General features: G+C 42.4%; 1 protein-coding gene across 2 annotated transcripts in view; it reads left to right on the forward strand.

Annotated features, from left to right (window-relative positions):
* The window catches only part of LOC137546941 (spermine synthase-like), a 206,336-nt gene that overhangs the window by 24,194 nt on the left and 156,178 nt on the right, over positions 1 to 25,964 (forward strand). For both annotated transcript variants that reach the window (XM_068270019.1, XM_068270020.1), the window contains exon 2: positions 19,580 to 19,700. In XM_068270019.1, the coding sequence (XP_068126120.1) occupies positions 19,580 to 19,700 (121 nt within the window). The remainder of the gene's footprint in view (positions 1 to 19,579; positions 19,701 to 25,964) is intronic.

Consider the following 25,964-nt stretch of genomic DNA (forward strand, 5'->3'; position numbering starts at 1 on the left):
ATTACGGTTTAGTGAATCAAGCCCTATGTCTGTTGCTATATGTTACTGTATGCTGCACTGTATGTGTTGCATTGCAACTGCCAATTATCATTGCGATGTGATCCTATTTTTCTGGATGAACAATGCTGCGGATATAGTAATTATAGTGTGGAAGTGGCTTTAGTTGTTGCGATTTTATTTTGGTATTTGCAAGTGTGAACCATACCTTTAAAGCTCGGTCCATATTCCGCATCAGGGCCCTGAGGTCTGTAGCTCTGCCACTGGTTGCAAGGTTCCATGGAAGGACTGCCAGAGTGGAGGAAAGATGCTGTCCAAGCTCTAGAATTGCTGATAAAATATTGTGATTATTATTGATTTCTGTACATAGAGCGAGGTCATCTTCTGTATTAAGCGTTGTAGAAAAGCTTACTGGAAGCATGGGAGGAGGGGTATTACAAAGGCTAGCAAGGCAGTAGTATGCACTTCTGCTACGCTGGCATCTAAGAACAGGGTCAACATAAATAATGCATGTAAATTGCATTATTGATTGCAGACCTATTTTAATGGAAACCTGAACTCTAAAGAATATGGCCAGTACTATTGCCAACTCTTTTTAGAATTCCTTTTCCCTCACTGTTGTACTGAATGTCTGATTTTTAAGCTTTCTGAGCTGGATATAGACGAGGGGTTCAGACTCCACAAACAGCATGCTTGTTACAACTGTGTGACAAACTACTGAAGCCAAAAGATCATTATTACCGCCAGCCAGACAGTTCGCCTTTAAAAAAAATATTGCATATGCTAGCCCCTACATTCCTCCGGCTTCAGGTAGCCTATCATGCAGTTTATTAATATTTTATAACGTGGCCACACGTCACTTTTTTTTCACAAGTGAACCCTTGTGAAACTGTATTGTCAGGCCCCTTTACACTTGGGTACTTCCTTTGCCTTGCGCTTCCCTTATTGCATGCAGGTTATGCACAACCTATGGGGCTCAGTACACTAGTTGTGTTGCACCGGAAGTAACTGATTTGCCGACGAAAACCAGCCGCAAAGTTATCAGCGTGTCTTTGTGCGACTTCCACGGCAGAATGCATTGAAGTCAATGTGCAACAAAGAAATGTTCAATTTGTTGGTGGCGGTGGGATGTGCTTGTGCAGACAAGTGCAAATATGACACAGAAGCCGGGAGTCCCAGTGACGTACTTCCTGTCCAGCAGGGAGTACATCACTGGGTGAACGGCGTGCGGAGGAACGGTGCTATGCATATGACATATGCATATGCCCCTCCTGACGTCAATAGCGGCGCATCGCCACCTCTCCTTCACAGAGAGGGGCGGGCAGAGGCGCGATTGATGTCGGGAGGGGCAGGGCTGAAGCTGGGGGCTCTGCAGCCCTCGTTTGGTGGCGGGTATGTGGCGGATTACTTGGGAGCACTGAAGCGAACTATAAGGAAGATTTTGGCGGCGCGGGCCACAAAATATTGTATTGAGGGCCGCAAATGGCCCGCGGGCTGCGAGTTTGAGACCCCTGCCCTAGACTATAATACATACACTACATGATACACAGACAAATTACTGTGGTAGGGATTAGCTTGTGAGCCCCTCTGAGGGACAGTTAAGTGACAAGACATTATATACTCTGTACAGCGCTGCGTAAGATGTCAGCACTATATAAATACTTAATAATAATAATAATATGAATTGATGAATGAAGAAGACGGACTCCGGCACTCCAAAGCAAGAGGTAGTTTATTTAAGCACGGTTACATAAGCAACGAGTACAAGCCGCCTGTGTCAACAGCTGTTTCGCGTGTAGTCACGCCTCCTCAGTACACCAAGGCTTTCCTCCATCTAACCCACCTATATACCTGGCCCAGAGGGCGGGCACATTCCACAACAAATACAGGAACATTAACCCATTAATGGAGGGGTGTCCAATACACATACAATTCTATACAGATAAAACCCATACAATTATTTTTAAAAAAGCTGAAATTTCGTTTCTATCGTTAAATCCTAGGTTCCCCAGCGCATTGGTCATTGAGATAATGGAGGCCTCCTTACGTAATAACAGTTCCTCCTTTGAACCCCCCCTAGACATATCTGTGATTTTTAATATGCCTGTCATTTCCAAACAGTCTGCATCACCCCCATGGCAAGAATTAATGTGGTCTATCATGCGGCGTGAACCCACCCCACTTCTGATTGACCTTTTATGTTGCAGAAATCTGTCCTTGAGTGGCTGAGTGGTCTCCCCAATGTAGAATCTCTCACAGGGGCACCAGACGCAATACACCACATACCGGGACCTGCAATTAATAAATTCTTTAATATGCCATGAAGTGGCTCCTATCTGGACTACCTTGCCCTTCCTCACAAATGTACACGCTGAGCAATGGCTACATGGGAAGTTGCCTTCCCATTTTTTCTCTGTCAACCAGTTTGTCGATTTGGATTTAATTGGTTTAAATTCGCTCTGAACTAACATCTTTTTGATAATTGAATAATAATATGAACCTCTTACTGCGACTGCGCAGGACGCGTTTGCTGACATGAATGCATACGAGGATACGTTTAGCAAGGGCCACGCAGGCGCAGTGGTTAGTCGGAAGAAACTAATCTAAGCCGCGACAGGAGAATGTAGGATCATAGAGTACTGGCGCGCGTGCAGGATGGCTGCGGGGGGCTGGTCGAAGCCCCAGGTAAGTGAAACTCTTGTATTTTTTCCAGTTAAGGTTCACTTTAAGGCTGTATTCACTCTGTAGGCACAAGATACAGTAGCCTTGGATTTGCTCTTTCATCTGAGTATTTTAGAGTGGACTGGCATTTTACGGACACTGAAAGGCATTTACAGATGCTATTAGCAAGTGGTGATTGGTACTTTGCTAATGATATCGCTGACATTGGAAGGCATTTTACCACTGTCTGCAGTGTAGGTTGTATTACTTGAAAGCACCAATGCCAGCAATAGGAATAAAGATAAAACCCACACATTTTATTTGTCCTTGTTATTACAATGTTTAAGTTATGTATGTAGTATAATGTATGGCGAGAATATTTTATTTGGAAATAAAGGTGTATTTTTTTTCAGTTTTGCATCGGTCACTAATTGCAAGCCCTCATTATCAAAAATAACAGTAATATGCCCTCATAACATACATATTAGAAGTTCAGTCCCTATCGTAACTATTTTTATTTTTTATTAAATGGGGAGGGGGGGGGGTAAGAGGTTAATTAATAGGCTATTTAATTTAATTTGGCGTATGTAGGTGTAATTTTATTATTTGGCCAGTAGATGTCCCCCTACTTATTCCCGTTTACTGTGAACAGTACACAGGAAACGTAGCGTGTATTTTCAGTTTCACTTTCTCTGGCCTAGTGCACACCAGAGCGGTTCGGCAGCGGATGTGGAAACGCTAGGGTAATGTATTTGAATGGGCTGGTGCACACCAGAGCGGGAGGCGTTTTGCTGAAACGCATACTTCTGGGCTGCTGCAGATTTTGGATTGCGGACACGTTTCTGCCTCCAATGTAAAGTATAGGAAAACCGCAAACCGCTCTGAAAAATGGCAGTTCAGAGCGGTTTTGCAGGCATTTTTGTTACAGAAGCTGTTCAGTAACAGCTTTACTGTAACAATATATGAAATCTACTACACCAAAAACGCTTCCCAAAACCGCAAAATGCTAGGTGAAACGCTACAGAAAAATAAGAAACAGCGTTTCAAAATCTGCTAGCATTTTGCGGATCTGCTAGCGGTTTTTGGTGTGCACCAGGCCTCAATGACCACCGGCATCTCACTGATGCCGGTGATCATTGATCACAGACACTTTGATCAGTGATTGGGAACATGTTTTCCCATTTACTGATCAGGGTACTAACTGCTGGCACAGAGAACACGCAGTGGTGATAGCACTGAGTTACATATATCTATGCCCCTGGAGATAAGATGAAGTCTCTGGGGACTATACTGTACCCGGAACAACTGGTCAAACTGTAAAGTGGCCTAACCGAGAACACTGGATATTGTCCTTTCATTTTTCTAGAACTATAACTTGGCACAAAATTCCAGGAACCACTTAAGGTGCCCACTAATGATCCAATTTTACAGAATATTTGATCTTATGATTCAATAAATGTGATCATAAGGAAATGATCAGAAATCATGGATCAGGCCATGAATGCAGTAGAGATTGTGGTATAACCAATCTGATCCTTCTAGTTAGAAGTGATCCCCCCAAAAATTTGATTATCCTATCAGTGATCCGATCGTTGTTTGTTTATTGGTACCATCAACAGCAGGGCCGTGGAGTCGGTACAAAAATCATCCAATTCCAACTCCGACTCCGGACTGCTCAGTTTATGAAACCACCGACTCCAGGTACCCAAAATGGCTCCGACTCCTTAGTCTAATACTTACCAGGGCTGTGGATTTGGTATAAAAATCATCCGACTCTGACTCCTCAGTTTATGAAACCAATGACTCCAACTCCAGGTACCCAAAATTTCCCCGATTTTGACTCCGACTCCCCAGCCCTGATCAACAGTCTCTAATCTGATCCAATCCGATTGATTGGAAGTTCAGTTGGAAATTAAAAATGTATCATTAGTGGGTACCTTAAGACTAACCAGGGGGGTGGAGCCCGATGATTTTTGTTCCGACTCCCCAGCCCTGAGACTAACTGCATTCTTTAGGCCTGTATCATGCAGGGAACTGATAGTGGAGTGCCCACCACCTGTCTGTCTGTGGATCTACCATGTACTTTGAGGCAGCTGCAACCAGAGAGGTGTCCATGTCCCTTGCAGGTAAATCTGAGTGGGTGCAAAACCAAGAAGCACAAACCAGTATATGCTGCTCAAAAAACTGCACTTTATTGGAAAGTATATTTAAAAGCACACACATGTCCATCAGTGATCCCGATTTTACACTGATTAGTATTTGATTGCAATAGTGATAGATTACCTATACTCCAACCAGTGATATTATGCTGCTTTGAATTATTAGTGCCTTGAATGGTGTTACTTGATTACATTGGGCATGCCTATTTATGCCCTCTGTGAGTGGTTATGACCTTTTCTGATTATTACCCCATTGGTCTCACAGAGATACATTTATAGGCATCATCAGAGTACTAATTGACAGACATTGGATGTGTTGCCTTTGGAATCTGTCTTTGGCACCATTTGCTAGAATTGGCTACGCCTATTTTCGTCCTTTGTGAGTGGTTATGACCTTATACCTTGCTACCAACAGGTTCCTCATATGTGATTAAATATAGGCGTTACCAATGGTACATGCCATTTACTGGCACAGCAGACAATTGTCGTAGGGATTTATACTATTCTTAATGGGTTTTCTCCACTGTCCAGAACAGTTGACGCACGCTATATTTTAATAGCAATAATCTTTATTGTCAGCTGACTTTTTGACAAATCACAATACTGAACATGTGTGTGCTTTTAAATATACTTTCCAATAAAGTGCAGTTTTTTGAGCAGCATATACTGGTTAGTGCTTCTTGGTTTTGTATGTACTTTTGATTACCAATGCTGGTACCTGCATAAAAATCACAAACTTATCACTAATTCTATTTATTATATAAATCTGAGTGGGTGGCAGGCACAGGGCTGTGGAGTCGAGGAGTTTGAGTCGGTGGTTTCAATAAATTGCGGAGTCGGAGTCAGATGATTTTTGAACCAAATTCATAGCCTTTTTAAAATTTAGACTAAGGAGCCAGTCCAAGTAATTTTGGGTACTCGGAGTCGGTGGTTTCATAAACTCAGTCTGAGTCTGGTGATTTTTGTACCGACTCCACAGCCCTGGGCAGGCACCTTGTAGATTTTGCATGCGGCAATTTCCTGTTGCTTAGTAATTGGACCATGTGTTAACCTCAGACAGATGTGTGGTTACTGTTCCGTTGGCATTCAGTTGCATTACATAGCAACCAGATGGCCCCCATTCCATGGCAGATCAGCTGCTGAAAATAAAGATGCTTTTGGCTTTTGTTGCCCAAATGTTGGTTTTGGATGTCAATTTGGATGTCAATTTTGGAACATTCACTGAAAAGACACAATGATTGGCTCTTGCTAAGTAGTATGTATTGTAGAGCAGGGGGGGTTAGGAAGCAGTATATTGGCACCACATAGCAGAAATCTCCCTTTGAAGTTCTACAGTAACAGAAAAGCAGTGTTCTCCCCATGCCCTTTTGAAACTAATCTAGTTGAGGTGATCCACAGCCACTTCCTGCTTGTGGTAATTTGTAAGGAATAGGGGACCCAGCAGGAAACAAATTGTAAAAGTGCACACCAGTACCCTTGGTCGCATGGCACAACTTTGCTAAGCTCACTGTATTTTTTGGAGTAGAAGACTCACTTTTTCTCCCTCAAAAGTGATGAAAAAAAGTCACTGCATCTTATAGTCCAAATGCAGGGAGTTCCTGACTTGTAAACGCCTGCTAATACGAACCTCCAATCCACCGCAATGTCGGGAGCTTCCTGTACTGTGCCCATGCAGAGGGGGACACAGGGGTACAAACGGAGAACACAAAGGGGCATAGAGGAGGACAGAGGCGACACATGGACACGAGGTACAAAGGGGGCATAATCCACAAGATGCCCCTTCACCATGGATGCACCAGGTTTGTATATATATCTTTTCCCCCCAGGTTTTTGTCCTCTAAATCTAGGTGTGTCTTACGTTCAGGAGCATCTTATAGTCCGAAAAATATAGATTTTGTTTGGTATTTGTTTGGCATGAATAGTTTTTCATGTTGGGTACCTTTTTTATTTTTTACAAATTAGTGGTCGCTACCAAATTGATTTGAGCAGGGAGTGGCTGGTGGTCTATGAGGTTTTCCTCTGGGTCATCTCAAGTAGACCAACGCCGCCCGTTTAGCTGGGCGTTGTGGTAATCTCCTCATTCCCCTACTATCAGTCCCAGTCCTACCATGAAGCAACCTGAATCATGTGAATCAGGCTAAGGACATTAGGGGGCGGTAGCACAGTACACATTAATACAGCAGATGATCTTTCTCAACCTCTCCCTTCCTCTGCTGCTGCATGTGGACACACAGGATGGAGCTCTCTGCAAGGTGCCAAGTAAGACCAGTCTGCTCAGCAGAGGCTGCTGTCTTGCCTTTTAGAAATTCTTGAAATTACATTTTCTGCAAAGCTGATTTTGCTAATTGATCTGTAACTGCTCTAGAATCTATCTGGTCGTATGCCAGAAGTATGTTTGAGGGGTAGTTTAAGATTACATAAACGCTCAAATCGAGAGTAGACAGCAAAAGGGATGAAATTGTGGTGTGCAAACGTAAGGTAAGTAGGGGACCAGGTATATAAGTAGACCTCATATTACACATACCATGAGTCAAGCTCTGTATTTGGTGTACAGAACTCTGCGTCACGTGACCAACGTTCCTAAATGCTTGTAGAAGGAATAAACAGAGGAGATCAAGAGCCCCTGATAGTGTATTACGTTAGATATTCTTCAAACATACATTTTGTATTCAAAAAGGTGGGTACCGCTAAGAGATTAGCCCCGACCCCACTCAGGCTAAAAAGTCACTCTCTGTAGATAGGGAAAAAAGATAGGGTTTCCCCCTCCACCTGGGTGGACTTTGTGTGCTGTACAAAAAGTATAACAGAGGCACCAAAAGTAGAGTAAGGGCCTGTACACACTGAAAAACGCAGGCAAAAACGCAACGCAAGCGCAGCAGTGTGTACAGGCCCTAAAATGTTTTTAAAAGGGAGGTAGTGGTGGACTTACCTTCTGCAGTAGACTTACACAAGTCAGTTAATCAGCAAAAATCACTTTATTCTCCGCTCCAACTTATTGCAACGCGTTTCTCAGAACTATGCCCGCTTCATCAGGTTATACAGGGAGCAACTGCTGCTGCATGATGGCCAGTATAAGCACCAGCTTAGAAGTCCACCATCTTAGAAGTCCACCACTACCTCTCTTTTTAAATGGATTTTAAAAATTTATACTGCAACGTTCATAAATGGGATTTCTTTGAAACTGCTTCTTTACATCTGGAAATTGTAGTAATTACACAGTCAGTCACCTATTCACCTCTACTACCAGTATAAAATCTGGAAGGCTTGTTTTTCTCCAGATGGAGGCATGGAAGTGGCTGTGCAGAAACGTTGCATCCTCCTAAAGAGCATACCTCCGTTTCCAATAAATCTGTGTTACAAGGTCATGAACATTCTGAGGATTGCTGTCTAGGTTTCCCAGCATGGGAAAATGCAGTGCACATTTCATAATCTGTAGATTCTTCCCACTCTCAGTACAAGCTTGGACTTTTTTTTTGTCTGTGGAGTCCTGTGTTTATTTTTTGCCATATTTGGTGAGCTAATAATGAGAAATGTAATTATGCCTTGTCAGATCTTCACCATGGAAAGCAGCCAGAAACCTTTCTACAGAACAATGCTGGCATAGAGTTATCATGTGGATACTATAAATATTGTTCGTTCAGTGTTGACATTTTTATCTGAAGTCCTCCTTCCCTGAATTCCCACACTTTGATTGCTGTATACAGTGCAAGGAAGTTCATGCAGACTGGAATGTGCTGGAATGACCCAATGTTACCAGGTGGATGATGGGAAAATAATGTACTAAAGCTGTATGGGGCAGGTTTGTCTCTAGTGTTAGCAAAATCAGACTAATTTTGGTCAGGCTAAGGCAGGGTTCCCATTTGTTCCGATGACTTATTCCTTGTTTTGAGCAGGGATGTGGAGTCGGTACAAAAATCATCTGACTCCGACTCCTCAGTCTATTGAAACCACCGACTCTGACTCCAGGTACCCAAAATTTCTCCATCTCCACAGCCCTGGTTTTGAGAATGTGCAAAAGAGTGTTTGCCGCACATTCAATTAAAGTAAATAGAGAACTGTATTCTAAAATTTGCATGTTTGCATGCGTGAAAAAACTTCTTGTGCGTGTATCATAAATTCGCACATAGCATTCAAATTCCTGTTGATTTTTATCACCCGTTCTGAAAAAACGCATGCAAAAATGTGCATACAAGCATGATTTTAAATACAAAAATGTTTCAGTTTGCCATAATGATAAGGGTGAACCCTGTCTTAGGGCTCGTTTTCACTAGGGCTGATTCTGTCAAAAATCCAGAATTGCAGCTTGTTGAAATCAAGACTGCTTCCAAATTTGCAGGAAAAAAACACTACTTCAGAATTTCGGACTACGCATCTGTATCCCCATAGCAGTGAATGGAGATACGGGATATTAATAGCGGTGGAAATGGACGCCTGACTCTAGTGGAAACTTGCCCTAACAGCTAATACTGTATGACTTTTTGTACTTTGCTCACGTTAATTGTACTTTGTATGCTTTTACTGGTTAGACTTGGTTATATGAGAATAAACCATTTAATTAACAGCACATTAGTGACCTGACATTCTGCGACAGGTTTATTTATTTGTACATGGCAAGGAAATGAGCAGCGCTACTTAAAAACAGATAAGTGCGGCTTCCCTGACGAGTACTATAAAAAATATAAAAGCCACCTAATACCGTATCTATGCAAATTATTCAATGCTGTGGCAGAGGGAGGGGGGGGGAGCCACCTCTCCCAAAACAGGCACTAGAATCACACATTGCGGTTATTATCAAACCCCAAAAAGATCCCTCCTCTTGCGGGAGTTACCGCCCCATCTCCCTACTGAACACTGACTGAATCTTTGCTAAGCCTCTGGCCAACAGAATGGCAGAACATATGCCTTTCTTGATACATTGGGACTAGGTGGGTTTCATACCTCATAGAGAAGCCAGAGACAACACCATTAGGACAATAGATCTGCTCCAGCTTGTGCGGTCAAAGAAGATACCCTGTATGCTACTTTCTATGGACGCCGAAAAGGCTTTTGACCGGGTAAGCTGGAGATGGATGAAGGGGGTGTTGGGACATGTAAATCTAGGGGAGCGGATGTTGTCATGCGTAGGGGCCCTTTATACGACTCCGAATGCTAAAATAAAGGTAAATGGCATTTTTTCAGATCCCCTCGATATTACTAACGGTACTCAGCAGGGATGCCCACTCTCCCCATTGATCTTCGCATTGGCGTTAGAACCATTGCTCTGTCAGATTAGGAACAATATAGACATCATGGGACTCAGTATAGGGGAGACAAATCATAAAATTGCAGCCTACGCCGATGACCTTTTATTCTTTTTAACCCGGCCGTTACTATCCCTGCCCAATCTTCTTGAGGAGTTTACAAGATTTGGGAGACTCTCTTTCTTCAAAATAAACCCAGACAAATGCGAAGCCTTTGGAGTGGAAATACCATCAGAGTTGGAACATTCTCTTAGAGGTAACTTTCTGTTTAAATGGAACAGCCATGTCATTAGATACCTAGGCACTAATATTACAGATTCCCCTACAAACCTCTATTCCCAAAATTTTCCACCAATGCTACATAAAATAGCGACAGATTTAAAAAATTGGGACTTCCCACACCTTTCATGGTTGGGAAGAATATCAGTGATAAAAATGAACGTAATGCCTAGGATACTGTATCTATTCCAGACTCTACCAATTGAAATGCCACTCTCGTTCTTCCAACAGATGCAATCTACATTTAACAGGTACATTTGGAGACATAAGCCTCCCCGTCTGAAAAAAGACATTTTATATTGCCCCAAACAGCTAGGGGGACTGGCAATGCCATGCGTACGACGGTATTATGAGGCAGCTGTCTTGACTCGCGCAGTTCACTGGCATAGACACAGGGACTGTAAACAGTGGGTGGAAATTAAAAGAACACTCTCGAATTACCCGATTGAGAATCTGCTGTGGACTAACCTACAGCCTAAACTCTCTTGACACCTTTCATTTCTAGCCCATAATACAGTCTCTGTTTGCCATAGAGTGAATAGATATTTACAAATAGCACCCTTCCCCTCTCCTCTATTGCCAGTGTCTGCTAATCCAAACTGTGGAGTAATAGGAGAAGGGCTCCCATGTAATAGAATATATGAGCAAAGAAATATACGCTTTAGAGATATGTGTCTGCGGGGCGGCTGGATCTCTCTCTCTCTGCTCTTAGGGAGAGGCAAGTTTGTGCAAATCTACAATGGTGGGAATATTTTCAATACAGATACCTTATGACTTCGCTAGAGCTACACCCTACCCTGCTGAGGCAGCCATCTGAATTTGAGTCTCTATGTTTGGGTTAAGGGTTGAGTGAAAAAACCCTTTAAAAAATTTATTCAATACTGTCGATATCTGCGGCTCCCCAAATGCCTTTCTTTGTGGCCTGGGAGAGAGATCTAGGCAGGTCCTTCACACAGACACAAAGGTCAAAATTTTCCATTTATGCTCACAAATCTTCAAGAGCAGTTAGAATACAAGAGGCCAATTATAAAATACTTACCCGCTGGTACTTTACTCCAGTCAGACTGAAAACCATTTTTCCAGATAGGGAAGACGTGTGCTGGAGATGCAAAACACATAGAGGGACTTTACTACACATTATATGGGCATGTCCTTTACTCACGAACTACTGGAAAAAAATCGAGAGACTTCTTAAAGCTATCACTAATAGAGAGGTTCCCTTTGATCCGGGTTTCTATATCCTACACTGCAATAATTGGTCTATGGGGGGGGTATAAAAATTCTATTGTAAAACACAGCCTCAACGGAGCCAAATGCCTACTACTTAGATATTGGGGGGTGGGGGGGGGACAACTATACCTGGGAATGAGGAGCTGGTTAAAGAATTAGATACCATTGAATTAATGGAAGATCTATTGTTTGCGACCCTAAACAAAACGGATATATATAAGAAAACCTGGTCATATTGGAACTTTTTCAGACATTCAGAGGAATTTGAAACAGCACTTAAGGGCGAATAATGCAACCGTCTCATTCCCAACCTTCACCTACCGCTGGCAATTGATGGTCGGATCATACACTTCTCATTAGACCATTGTAATTAATATCTTCGATTAAAAGGTCGCTGTGAGTGCATAGGATAAAAAGAGGGGGAGAGGTGGGAGAGTAAGGGAAGGGATAGAGGAGACAAAAGTAATTATACCTTGGTGTATAGTATTACCACATGTTTTGAAACTACAGGGAGTGCAGAATTATTAGGCAATTTGTATTTTTGAGGAATAATTTTATTATTGAACAACAACCATGTTCTCAATGAACCCAAAAAACTCATTAATATCAAAGCTGAATATTTTTGAAAGTAGTTTTTAGTTTGTTTTTAGTTTTAGCTGTTTTAGGGGGATATCTGTGTGTGCAGGTGACTATTACTGTGCATAATTATTAGGCAACTTAACAAAAAACAAATCTATACCCATTTCAATTATTTATTTTTTACCAGTGAAACCAATATAACATCTCAACATTCACAAATATACATTTCATGTTTTTCTTGAAGGATGCAGACTTCTTCCTGTACCACTGCTTGAAGAAGGTGTCTTCCAGAAACTGGCAGTAGGATTGGGAGTTGAGCTTGACTCCATCCTCAACCCGAAAAGGCCCCACAAGCTCATATTTGATGATATCAGCCCAAACCAGTACTCCACCTCCACCTTGCTGGCGTCTGAGTCGGACTGGAGCTCTCTGTTCTTTACCAATCCAGCCACGGGCCCATCCATCTGGCCCATCAAGACTCGCTCTCATTTCATCAGTATACAAAACCTTAGAAAAATCAGTCTTGAGATATTTATTGGCCCAGTCTTGACGTTTCAGCTTGTGTGTCTTGTTCAGTGGTGGTCGTCTTTCAGCCTTTCTTACCTTGGCCATGTCTCTGAGTATTGCACACGTTGTGCTTTTGGGCACTCCAGTGATGTTGCAGCTCTGAAATATGGCCAAACTAGTAGCAAGTGGCATCTTGGCAGCTGCACGCTTGACTTTTCTCAGTTCATGGGTAGTTATTTTGCGCCTTGGTCTTTCCACACGCTTCTTGCGACCCTGTTGACTATTTTGAATGAAACGCTTGATTGTTCGATGAACACGCTTCAGAAGCTTTGCAATTTTAATAGTGCTGCATCCCTCTGCAAGATATCTCACTATTTTTGACTTTTCTGAGCCTGTCAAGTCCTTCTTTTGACCCATTTTGGAAGTTGCCTAATAATTATGCACTCCTGATATAGGGTGTTGATGTCATTAGACCACACCCATTCTCATTACAGAGATGCACATCACCTAATATGCTTAATTGGTAGTAGGCTTTCGAGCCTATACAGCTTGGAGTAAGACAACATGCATAAAGAGGATGATGTGGTCAAAATACTCATTTGCCTAATAATTCTGCACTCCCTGTATATCACTCCGCTAAGGTGGAAGAGCTTACTATTTATGGACACTGTTTGACATATTGCTATTTGGAAAACTATAGATCCTCTACTATGGGACCCTTATTGATCTGACAAATCGCAGTGATAATTGTATAGAGTGTTGTGGAAAATAGTGTTCATTATGAAACTACAAATCTTATATGCCAATATCTTGTACAATGTTTACTATATTTTCTGAAATAAAAGATTATGAAAAAAAAACAGATAAGTGCCTACCTGCAAGAGCGTGCAAGCCCCACTTGTGGGGTAAAATACACACCTAGCATACACATGACCTGTCTACCACTGGAGAATGTTGGTTTCCTGTAACAGCTTGCATGCAACTTGTTAAGTACTTGTCCCTCCCACTGCGGGGAAGTTATCCTCGATGGGAGGGGGCCTAACACTAACTAAATCCTAACCTATGCATATGCATAGCCTGGGTGCGCCACCAAGTAAAATTGAAAATTGTGCAAAAGGTGGATCAGCGCATCACCAGGCCGCCTCCGAATGGCCTCCTATCAGAGGTGCGCTGAGCCCCCCCAGAAACTGCAAACGCACCTTGAACCCAAACAGAAGCTCTGCATATACACCAAAAGCAAGGCTGTTAAGTGGGAGCAGCTGACCAAAAATGAATTAAATTAGTACATGGCAAGGAAATGAGAAGCGCTACTTAAAAGCAGATAAGTGCCTACCTGCAAGAGAGTGCAAGCCCCAATTGTGGGGTAAAATACACACCTAGCATACACATACACAGCTTGCATGCAACTTGTTAAAGAGTAACTGTCAGGCTGCAGAAGCTAATTTAAACCTCTATTCTCCTGTGTTAAACAGTTTAGACGGAAGCCAAAAAGGCAATAGTGAAGATAAAAATCTCTCTTTCATTTGATGTGTGCTTATCAGCAAAGCTGTTAGACCCAAGCTCTTAAGAGGACGCAAGCCGCAACCCATTCTGCAAAGCATTCTGGGGCCCTCCCCTCGGCTGCTAATGAGAAGTTACAGGGTCAAGTAACAATAGCATGTAACTCAGTCCAGCGCACAGCACTGATAAATCTCCCGGCAGAGTACACTGCAGGAGTCCGCTATTGTTCCTAGCCACATGGCTAATTAATATTCACTGCAAACTAGTGTTATTCAGTACGAGCTTTTCTGTGATCAGGAAGCAGGGAGGACATGACGACACATTTGGCTTCATAGGAGACAGACAAACATGGAGCCTGCCATGAGCTGTCAGGAGCATCATTCTCTGCATATACTATATAAAAATTCTGTGAAATCCAAACGTGGACAGTGAAATGCATATGTAATGTAAGTACAGCCTATATTTAGCTACTGATATATGTGTTTATTTTCTCTGAGACCTAATACCTAACAGCTCCTCTTTAAGTACTCGTCCCTCCCACTGCGGAGAAGTTATCCTCGATGGGAGGGGACCTAACATGAACTAATCCCAACTTATGGATATGCATAGCCTGGGTGTGCCACCAAGTGGTTTAAACCAAGGTTTATTTATTTATATAGCGCCAACATATTACGCAGCGCTGTACAGAGTATATTGTCTTGTCACTAACTGTCCCTCAGAAAGGCTCACAATCTAATCCCTACCATAGTCCTATGTCTATGTATGTATCGTGTAGTGCATGTATCATAGTCTAGGGCCAATTTAGGTCAAAGCCAATTAACTTATTTGTATGTTTTTTGGGGCATGGGAGGAAACCGGAGTGCCCGGGGGAAACCCACACATACACGGGCAGAGCATACAAACTCCTTGCAGATGTTGACCTGGGTGGGATTCGAGCTGAGGACCCAGCGCTGCAAGGCGAGAGCGTTAACCACTACGCCACCATGCTACCCTGGTTTGAGGGCACTAGAGATACACTGGAGCTGGGTCTTACAAGTGCAGTACTGTGATCTAATGCAACACAGCCATGTAATTGTGCATAGCTATAGTCCGCTTAGGTAGTCCATAGACAAAAGATGACAGTTTCTTGATCTGACAACATCCATTGATGTAAAACCTCTGCCAGGAGGTTTCGTCTGAGCTTGACTTGATGAGGAAAATAAATTGTAATAATCTGCTGGTTTATGTTGTTCCTATTCAAGACAAACTGCTGCTCCACCAATGTATGTGCTTGCTCCTCCCACTCCTCTCCATTAGCATAAATAAGAACTTAGCCAAGCCTATAATTTCAGTTTATGAACATGTCAGCAGTCTGGTGTGTATCTTCCCAGTGCTAAATGCTTGCCAGTGATAGAATGTTTGACCCGGGGTGTAGGGCGAGGTTTTCTAACGTGCTAGTTATACAATTGTGTGCCTGTGTGTTGCATGCAATATACCTTTTATGTAACTGTACGTTTCAATGATTTCCCATATCCACGGGGGGGGGGAGAGATGGAGGGTGTAATCATTGCACATGTGTACCCAGGTTTTATGTTGGGCCCTTTGATTTGTAGTTATACCACTAGTCTGAGTAGTTTGTTTAAAAGCTAAAGCCTGGTACACACTTTCAATTATGATTGGCCAATCACTGGCCAATTTTACCACCTCCATGTAATATGAAAGTTTACCTGCACAATCTCCTCATAGTATTCAATATCTTTTGAGCCTCATACCACATGGAAGTGGTAAAATTAATACCGGTAAGTGATTGACCAACCATAGCTAAAAACCTGTACCAGGCTTTCAACTAGATAATGCAATTTTTTCCTCTGTCTTTTGTTTTAGTGAGTTGGGAAAAGTTGGAACTGCTCTGTCTGTTACTACTGTCAGTGTCCCTGTGGGGGTCAATCTCCATCACTTTCTGTCCTGTAGACCAGTGTTTCTCAACATTTTATTAGTGTGTACCCCTTTTAAAACCCTGTACTCATCGAGTACCCCCTAGCATAGTAAACATTATCACAAGTACCCCTTGACAAATATATATTTAATCGTAGTACATGATAATTGGTTGTACACAATGTGCAAGCATTTATTATTGCTTTTAATTAGCTAAAATACTAATTTGGTGTTGTTTAAATAAGAATTATAGTTTTCTAAATCTCTAAATTTGTTATTCTTGGTTAAGTATATCAAGCCCGAGTACCCCCTGGACCCATCAGAAGTACCCCCTGGGGTACGCGTACCGCGTGTTGAGAACCTAGGCTGTAGACAACCAGCAGCAGTACTGAATAAAATGCATTCAACAATTACAAGGTACCTTCCAAACACACATGGCACCTGTGAGGGAACAGAAGTAAGATTGTGGCAGAGGTCCTAACTCTTCCATGTTACAGCCAGCCACTCGAAAAAATGATCTCACTTGTGGATGTTCTCATAAATTATAACTGGACTTGCTCAGTGAGGGATTGTAAAGTGCTGTAGTTCCTGGCCTGTATACTCACTGCTAAAATATTTTTATTTTACTGCAAAAAAAACAAAACAAAAATTCTGACTCCTGTGAAGTCGGTACAAAAATCTTCTGACTCCAACTCCGACTCCTCAGTTTATGAAACCTCCGACTCCGGGTACCCAAAACTGCTCCGACTCTAACTCCGACTCCACAGCCCTGTCCTTAACCTCCTGAGCAGCAAGCCCGACTTTTTACTCCTGTCTCAGGGTGAAAAAAAGATACAGTTGGGCTAGACTCAGAATCCGTTTATTGTTGCTCCATCGCTGCATCTTTGCTCTCTCTGGGCACCCCCTCCGGCCTGCCCTGGCACTAGGATTCCGCCACAGGTGATGAATGATTAACTCGGGCATTGAGGGCTGATTTTTGGGAGCACGCTTTTGACACAAATGCCGGTAGAATGAAAAAACCCTGAAGGTTAATAAAGTATAAACATTATAGATGTGAGGTACTATGCGCTTGTTCGGTTATGACTGTCCATGGTTGGATTTCCGGGAACTTTTGGAGCGTGGGGACATTACTATACCCCTATCTACTCTGTGGAAATACTTTTGTGTAATTAATTGTTTGTGCACCAATACCACATCGTGATTATCTGGAGGAGGTGCAAAAAGCAGATAGTACGTTTTAATGTAAGTTTGGCAGCATCACTATGGTTTGTTGTGATCTTCCACCACTTAGGATGGATCATTCTATAATGTAACAGAACTATAGTAGTTATATTTCAGTTAAAAATACCAGCAAGTAAGCTGAGAACCATTGGCTATATTTAGATGTGCTCTTATGAAATCTCCCTGTAGTGAAAAGAAAATGCATACATTTTAATTAACCAGAGATCATAACAGCCAGTAATAGATTTTTTTTGACTGTGCTTTTTATTGGCCTTACTTTATTTGTGAATTGTTTGTATAAACTGCTCTCCCCAAGACATTTTTTTTGGGTATTTGCGTTTGACAATTATGCTCTCAAGGCGGTCTGAACTTACTATGTGTAACTTAAGGAATACAATTACTTATTTTTACTATATTAGTCAATGTTTGCCCATTGTAAAATTTTACCTCATTTATTAAGAGATGCAAGCATCTTTACTGCTGACAAGGTTTATTACTGTGAAATGTTGTGTTTTTTTCCCTTCTGTTAGTGAGCACAATGTTTACTTGTTTTTTTCCCAGAACGCTCTTTCGGGGATTTTTCTAAAATGTACCTAAAGAAAAAAAATACTTTACGTGCTATAGGGAAGCCTCTGGATAGTCTAGAGTAGTCCAGAGGCTTCCCCGATCTCCTTACACTCCTCCATTGCAGCACTGGCTCCCTCTAAAAAACAAAACGTTATTGGTGCACGTGCGGCTTTGTGCTACTTCCCAGGTTGGAACCCTACTGGGGCCTGCGAAGTGTGGTGGTGCTCGTACTCGGGAGGAAGCACAGCTACGGAGGTGTAGAGGGTCATGGCTAGCAGCGGAGAGGGTCAAGGCAGATCAGGGAAGCCTGTTGACTATCCAGAGGCTTCCCACTACGGCACCTGCCCTTTCATGCCTTTACCTTACATGCTTACCGTATATACTCGCATATAAACCGACCCGCATATAAGCCGAGGTACCCACTTTTACCTCAGAAACCAGGAAAAAGTGATTGACTCACGTATAAGCCCACCCCCAATATAGCCCCCTCCACAGTAGCCAGATGTTCCCCCAGTACAAGTCAGCCCCTCTCCCCATAGCCAGATGTGCCCCAAGGATGATACAGCTGTGTCTTAAGAAATCACTAAATGGTGTCTTAGATATGCGAGACAGCGATTGCCACAAAGAAAGAACACCCGATCATTGCACCGCTGACAGGTTGCTGGCACGCTCCGCTCCACAAGCAAGGGGGACACAGGTAGTGTTGAGCAGCGCACTCTGCACACCATATTGCAGGACACAGACACAGCAAGGAGCCATCTGGCAAGAGCAGGATCACTAGTGCACAATCCTTAAACTCCTCTGCCAATAACAAAACCTGCACCAGCATCCATTCTGCTCCACTGACTCACATATAAGCCGAGGGGGTAACTTTTTAGCACATTTTTTTGTGCTGAAAAATTAGGCTAATACGTGAGTATATACAGTACTTTAAAATCTTGCTTTGTGCGATTTATTACAAGTTACTTTTTTTCATTAAGTGAACCTTTGTGTCTATTGTGTTAGACATGATGTACTGTAAACATTTTGCTACCTCATGTTTTGGTATACCTTTGACTGTCTTATGCTAGGTACACACCATACAATTTTCTGGCAGATTTACCTGCCAGATTGATAATTTCCAACATGTCTGATCTGAATTGCAATCAATTTTTCAACCGTTTTTTAAATAGTTTTTTTTTTTTCCGATCGATTTTTCGTTCAGTTCTATGAAAAACGATAAAAAAAATTAAACTATCAGAAATTCGGAAAAGCAATCAAATTTCAGATCGAACATGTTGGAAAAAATCTATCTAGCAGGAAAATCTGCCAGAAAATTGTATGGTGTCTACCTAGCATAAGAGTGCCAATCAATGATACAATCTTTATTGTATGGTTTTACCAAATACATGTAGTAGAAGGATATACTGAGTAAATATATACTTTGAACAGATACAGTAGGTAGTCCCTCATATTGCATAGAAGTGGTAAGATTGTGTAATCGATATTGTAACATTACATGGGTATCTTTAAGCATAATACACGCATCTGACATTCAAATCAATCTCTTTAAGTTTTACAATGACCACTGTACAGACAAGACTGTTTGTTTTATTTAACACATAGAACATAGTTTGGCAGCAAGTAAAAATAACAACAAATATGTTCATGCCATATATGATTACTTTTTCTGTATAAGGATTTTTGAATTTTGAAATGCTGTTTTTTTTCTGTGTCACTTTTTAGCTGACGGAAATACCATTATTAAAGAACTGCAGCCCGTATTTGAAGAATATGGAATGACAGAAACCGTGCACAGCTGGGCAGACCAAGGTTACCTGGCCACCTACGTGACAAAAACTGGGAGGTAGGAAATTAGATCCATAACATGATGAATACTTTCATCTGTAGATGTTTCAATTTAGCTTCATGCTTCTGAGGGCATACATGATAACAATGACATGTGTAAAGTACAACAAAAACAACCAAGCAAAAAACAAACAAACCCCTGACTTGGATGGACACAGTCATAGACTACTATAAAGTTCTCATCATTCTTGGTTCTCCTAAAGAGTGTTTAATGTAAAACCTAATCTTAAACATTTCCTTGCCTGGCACATTATGCCCTGTTTGTTCGCCTAAGCCAACACCTATCTCTACTCGATGGCCTAGTGCAAACCGAGCGTTTTTGGTAGCGTTTTTAGAACCGCTATGTGGAAACGCTTGGGTAATGTATTTCAATGGACTAGTGCACACCAGAGCGGTAGGCGTTTTGCAGAAACACATACTCCCGGGCTGCAGCATTTTTTGGATTTCGGAGGCGTTTCTGCCTCCAATGTTAAGTATAGGAAAAATTCAAAACGCTTGATAAAACGCCAGATCAGATCAGTTTTCCAGGTGTTTTTGTTACAGTAGCTGTTCAGTAACAGCTTTACTGTAACAATATCTGTAATCTGCTACACAAAAGCTACACAAAACCGCAAAACGCTTCATAATAATAAGGAAAAAAACGCTTCAAAAACCGCTAGCGTTTTGCGGATCTGCTAGCGGTTTTTGGTGTGCACTAGACCTATAAATGATATTTCACCATTGGACCAATTTTGTACAATGGCATGGGAGATATTGGCTCTGTACCAATTATTACAACTAATAATGATGAAGGCAGGCTTAAAACAAATCCTATTTGTTTGCAATTCACATCTGAAGGAGATGTCTGTAAACAGAAAAGTAAGCTTTTTTTTGACTTCTCCATGATCAGAGAAACCATTTTATTTTTTTCTCCAACCTTGTAGATTCAAGTAAATCTAACTTTAAATCTTAACTTAAAGAGAATCTGTAAGGGCTCATTCACACTATGTGCTGCGCTGTCAGTTCCGACGCAACGCACATAGTGTACGATCTACATGGCAACATGAAAGTCCATAGACTTTCATGTTACCATTCACATTACAGGTGTGCGTTCCCATGCGTTACGATGTAATATGATGTAACTCTTCTGGGAACATCTAATCACACAACGCACACATCCTAATGGGTTGGCTACCAACGTCTGCGCTCCTAGCACACCACAACGTGTATTCTGTGCGATGGCCGCACAATGGGAACGCATGCACGAAATCACGTTCGTGTATGCGCTCTGTAGTGTGAATGAGCCCTAAGGGAAAAAAACTGCACCTGTAGTGTGAATGAGCCCTAAGGGAAAAAAACTGCACCTGAGGGAAACCTATCTCGGGAGGGGGAACCCTCTGGATCCTAGTGTGGCTTCCCCGATCCTCCTCCGTCACTCCGTTCCAACACCGTCACCCATCTAAAACCGGTTCCGGATCATCACAATCCTATGAGACACAAAAGGAAAATATAGGGAGCCTGAATTAATGCAATTTATCAAAATGTAATCACTTATTTAAATGCCATAAGAACACCACGAGTTTAAAAACAATTAAAAATCGCATTCATACAGCAAAACTACACCAGGCCGGCCAGGTTATTTCAAGAAGACTTCAGGTGCACCTATGTATCTAATGTTACCGGTATATTGCAGTAAAGGTCTTCAGGCCCCTTTAAATCCTGCGCAGTTGCTGTATATAGTCATCCCAAAGGCATATCTTCAATCCACCCTTATATTTATAGTGCCTCTATGTAGTCACTCCAATATGGAACACCCCCATTACATGTAGCATGGGCTACACCACCCTATCACGCCAGGCTTCCACCACAGCAGGTTAAACAAATGACATCCAGAAAATAAAGGACTTGTGAACTGGCTTGCTTTAGCAATATCGTTTCATCAGCTCCACAACTTGTCTAGATACATCCACATATGGCTGGTACTCACGCGCCCTGACTGGTCAGCAGGGGCTGTCAGTCTTTTACATTGGCTCCGTCCAGGTCACTGGGCTACTGGGAGACCAAGACATCTCTTTGAAGATTAACCGCACAGATAGCTTCCATCCGGAACGAAGCCGGCAAGGGATGAGGGGCGGAGGCTCAGGGTGGATCGATGCCGCCGGAGACTCCGGCGGGATGACGTCACTGGACACGTGACGCGTTTCGCCAATAGACTTCTTCAGACGTGTGCGCATGTGCCTGGGCATAGGGTCTTCTTATGTGCGACCATTGCTACGCCCACCACATACGTAATTCCGTAAGTGTTACCATGGAGATTTCATAAACTGAGCAGACTCCATCTAATGGTCATTATTGAGAAGGCAGCCAGAATTATTTTTACAAAAATACTTTTAGGTTCATGTCACTATTGAGCCCATATGGTTGCATAGAGTTGCATTGATAAATCCAAAAGGACTCTTTCCTCAACAACTGCTGGTCAAAGTCCCCCCTTCTGGGACTTATGTTTAATTTATAAATTTCCTTTTGCCTTCAAACATCTAGGATTGGAATTATGGACCATTTTAAAATGCATAGCAACCAGGCTTTTTTCATAGCTGTTTTTAATATTGTTGACATGCTCCTGTATACGATCTCTCAGAGGTCTATATGTTTTCCCAATATAGACCTTATTACAACTACACCTCAGCTGATAAACAACCTTTTCCGTGTTACAATCAATATAATCATTAATCCTATAATTAACAGAGCCATCATGATTTGGAAAAGAATCTCCTTTTTATTCCATATATGGACACATAGAGCAATCACAGCACCGAAACATTCCCTTTTTATTTCTTTTGACCATGCCAGGTCTATCTTTTGGTTTAAATTCACTGCTCACGAGCACGTCCGACAGGTTTTTGCCCCTCCTTGCTGCCATATGGGGGTAATCGCCCACCAAACTTTTAATAATCGGGTCCCTACCTAGCAAATGCCAATGCCTGCCAAGTATGTCCCTTATTTCATTGTAATGAGATCCATAGGTGGTCACAACTCTGACCAATCCAGGATCATTTCCTTTTAAATTGTCATCTGATCTGTTTACCAACAGATCAGTTCTTCTTTTTGATAATGCCTTATAATAGGCTTTATTGATTATATGTCTAGGATAGCCTCTGGCTAAGAGCCTCATCTTGAGGTCCTCAGCTTCCATTTTGAAATCCTCAATTTGGCTGCAGTTGCGTCGTAATCGCATGAACTGACCTATAGGTACAGCCCATTTCTGCGACGGCAAATGAGCACTTTTAGCTGACAGCAAGGTATTTCCGGCGGTCCCCTTACGGTACGTGCCCGTGATCAGCACATCCCCCAACTTTTTGATTTTTAAATCTAAAAAGGAGATGTCAGTTTTACTGTAAGTGTACGTTAGAAATATATCTCTATCATTTTTATTCAATTCTCCGACAAACTCGTGCAATTGGGACTCAGTCCCCTTCCATACTACGAGTATGTCGTCCACATATCTTAGCCATAGGGCGACGTGTTCCCGGTACCCACGCATGCCCCTGACCATGGTCTCCTCCCAGAAGCCCAGGTGTAGGCACGCGTAGGACGGGGAACACGCCGCTCCCATGGCCACGCCTTTTTTCTGTCGATACAACTCTCCTTTAAATTCCTCTCTCCTTGTAATTCAAAATGAGCCTCATCATATCTAACACAAACTCAGAATGAGCCTGTTGATCATTATATTTCCTCTCCAAATAATAACTTAGAGCTTCCAAAGCCTTCTGGTGGGGGGATGGACGTGAAAAGAGCTTCCACGTCCAACCCCACCAAGAGGCAATCCTCCTCAACCTGTACCCCTTCAATCTCCGCCAAGACAGCTTTGGTATCCATCACAAAGGCGTGGCCATCGGAGCGGCGTGTTCCCCGTCCTACGCGTGCCTACACCTGGGCTTCTGGGAGGAGACCATGGTCAGGGGCATGCGTGGGTACCGGGAACACGTCGCCCTATGGCTAAGATATGTGGACGACATACTCGTAGTATGGAAGGGGACTGAGTCCCAATTGCACGAGTTTGTCGGAGAATTGAATAAAAATGATAGAGATATATTTCTAACGTACACTTACAGTAAAACTGACATCTCCTTTTTAGATTTAAAAATCAAAAAGTTGGGGGATGTGCTGATCACGGGCACGTACCGTAAGGAGACCGCCGGAAATACCTTGCTGTCAGCTAAAAGTGCTCATTTGCCGTCGCAGAAATGGGCTGTACCTATAGGTCAGTTCATGCGATTACGACGCAACTGCAGCCAAATTGAGGATTTCAAAATGGAAGCTGAGGACCTCAAGATGAGGCTCTTAGCCAGAGGCTATCCTAGACATATAATCAATAAAGCCTATTATAAGGCATTATCAAAAAGAAGAACTGATCTGTTGGTAAACAGATCAGATGACAATTTAAAAGGAAATGATCCTGGATTGGTCAGAGTTGTGACCACCTATGGATCTCATTACAATGAAATAAGGGACATACTTGGCAGGCATTGGCATTTGCTAGGTAGGGACCCGATTATTAAAAGTTTGGTGGGCGATTACCCCCATATGGCAGCAAGGAGGGGCAAAAACCTGTCGGACGTGCTCGTGAGCAGTGAATTTGAACCAAAAGATAGACCTGGCATGGTCAAAAGAAATAAAAAGGGAATGTTTCGTTGCTGTGATTGCTCTATGTGTCCATATATGGAATAAAAAGGAGATTCTTTTCCAAATCATGATGGCTCTGTTAATTATAGGATTAATGATTATATTGATTGTAACACGGAAAAGGTTGTTTATCAGCTGAGGTGTAGTTGCAATAAGGTCTATATTGGGAAAACATATAGACCTCTGAGAGATCGTATACAGGAGCATGTCAACAATATTAAAAACAGCTATGAAAAAAGCCTGGTTGCTATGCATTTTAAAATGGTCCATAATTCCAATCCTAGATGTTTGAAGGCAAAAGGAAATTTATAAATTAAACATAAGTCCCAGAAGGGGGGACTTTGACCAGCAGTTGTTGAGGAAAGAGTCCTTTTGGATTTATCAATGCAACTCTATGCAACCATATGGGCTCAATAGTGACATGAACCTAAAAGTATTTTTGTAAAAATAATTCTGGCTGCCTTCTCAATAATGACCATTAGATGGAGTCTGCTCAGTTTATGAAATCTCCATGGTAACACTTACGGAATTACGTATGTGGTGGGCGTAGCAATGGTCGCACATAAGAAGACCCTATGCCCAGGCACATGCGCACACGTCTGAAGAAGCCTATTGGCAAAACGCGTCACGTGTCCAGTGACGTCATCCCGCCGGAGTCTCCGGCGGCATCGATCCACCCTGAGCCTCCGCCCCTCATCCCTTGCCGGCTTCGTTCCGGATGGAAGCTATCTGTGCGGTTAATCTTCAAAGAGATGTCTTGGTCTCCCAGTAGCCCAGTGACCTGGACGGAGCCAATGTAAAAGACTGACAGCCCCTGCTGACCAGTCAGGGCGCGTGAGTACCAGCCATATGTGGATGTATCTAGACAAGTTGTGGAGCTGATGAAACGATATTGCTAAAGCAAGCCAGTTCACAAGTCCTTTATTTTCTGGATGTCATTTGTTTAACCTGCTGTGGTGAAAGCCTGGCGTGATAGGGTGGTGTAGCCCATGCTACATGTAATGGGGGTGTTCCATATTGGAGTGACTACATAGAGGCACTATAAATATAAGGGTGGATTGAAGATATGCCTTTGGGATGACTATATACAGCAACTGCGCAGGATTTAAAGGGGCCTGAAGACCTTTACTGCAATATACCGGTAACATTAGATACGTAGGTGCACCTGAAGTCTTCTTGAAATAACCTGGCCGGCCTGGTGTAGTTTTGCTGTATGAATGCGATTTTTAATTGTTTTTAAACTCGTGGTGTTCTTATGGCATTTAAATAAGTGATTACATTTTGATAAATTGCATTAATTCAGGCTCCCTATATTTTCCTTTTGTGTTTCATATGTATCGATAGGTGAGACAGAATTTGAATATTTCAGGTTGATATCCCGCAATATTGATTAGGTTTTGTACAATCCTATGAGAGCCTAGCACAGTAGCGACTTGTTTGTGCTCAGGCAGAAATAGCAGAGCCCGATCGGATCTGCACTACTGCGCAGTAGAACGGATCTGATCAGGCTCTGCTATTTCCACTTGAGCCCGAATGAAAGCCGCTACATCGCCTGTGCGAGGCTCACACAGGATTGTTATGCTCCTGGAGCCAAGCTTGT

The sequence above is a fragment of the Hyperolius riggenbachi genome, chromosome 2, assembly GCF_040937935.1.
Source record: "Hyperolius riggenbachi isolate aHypRig1 chromosome 2, aHypRig1.pri, whole genome shotgun sequence".
NCBI lineage: Eukaryota > Metazoa > Chordata > Amphibia > Anura > Hyperoliidae > Hyperolius > Hyperolius riggenbachi.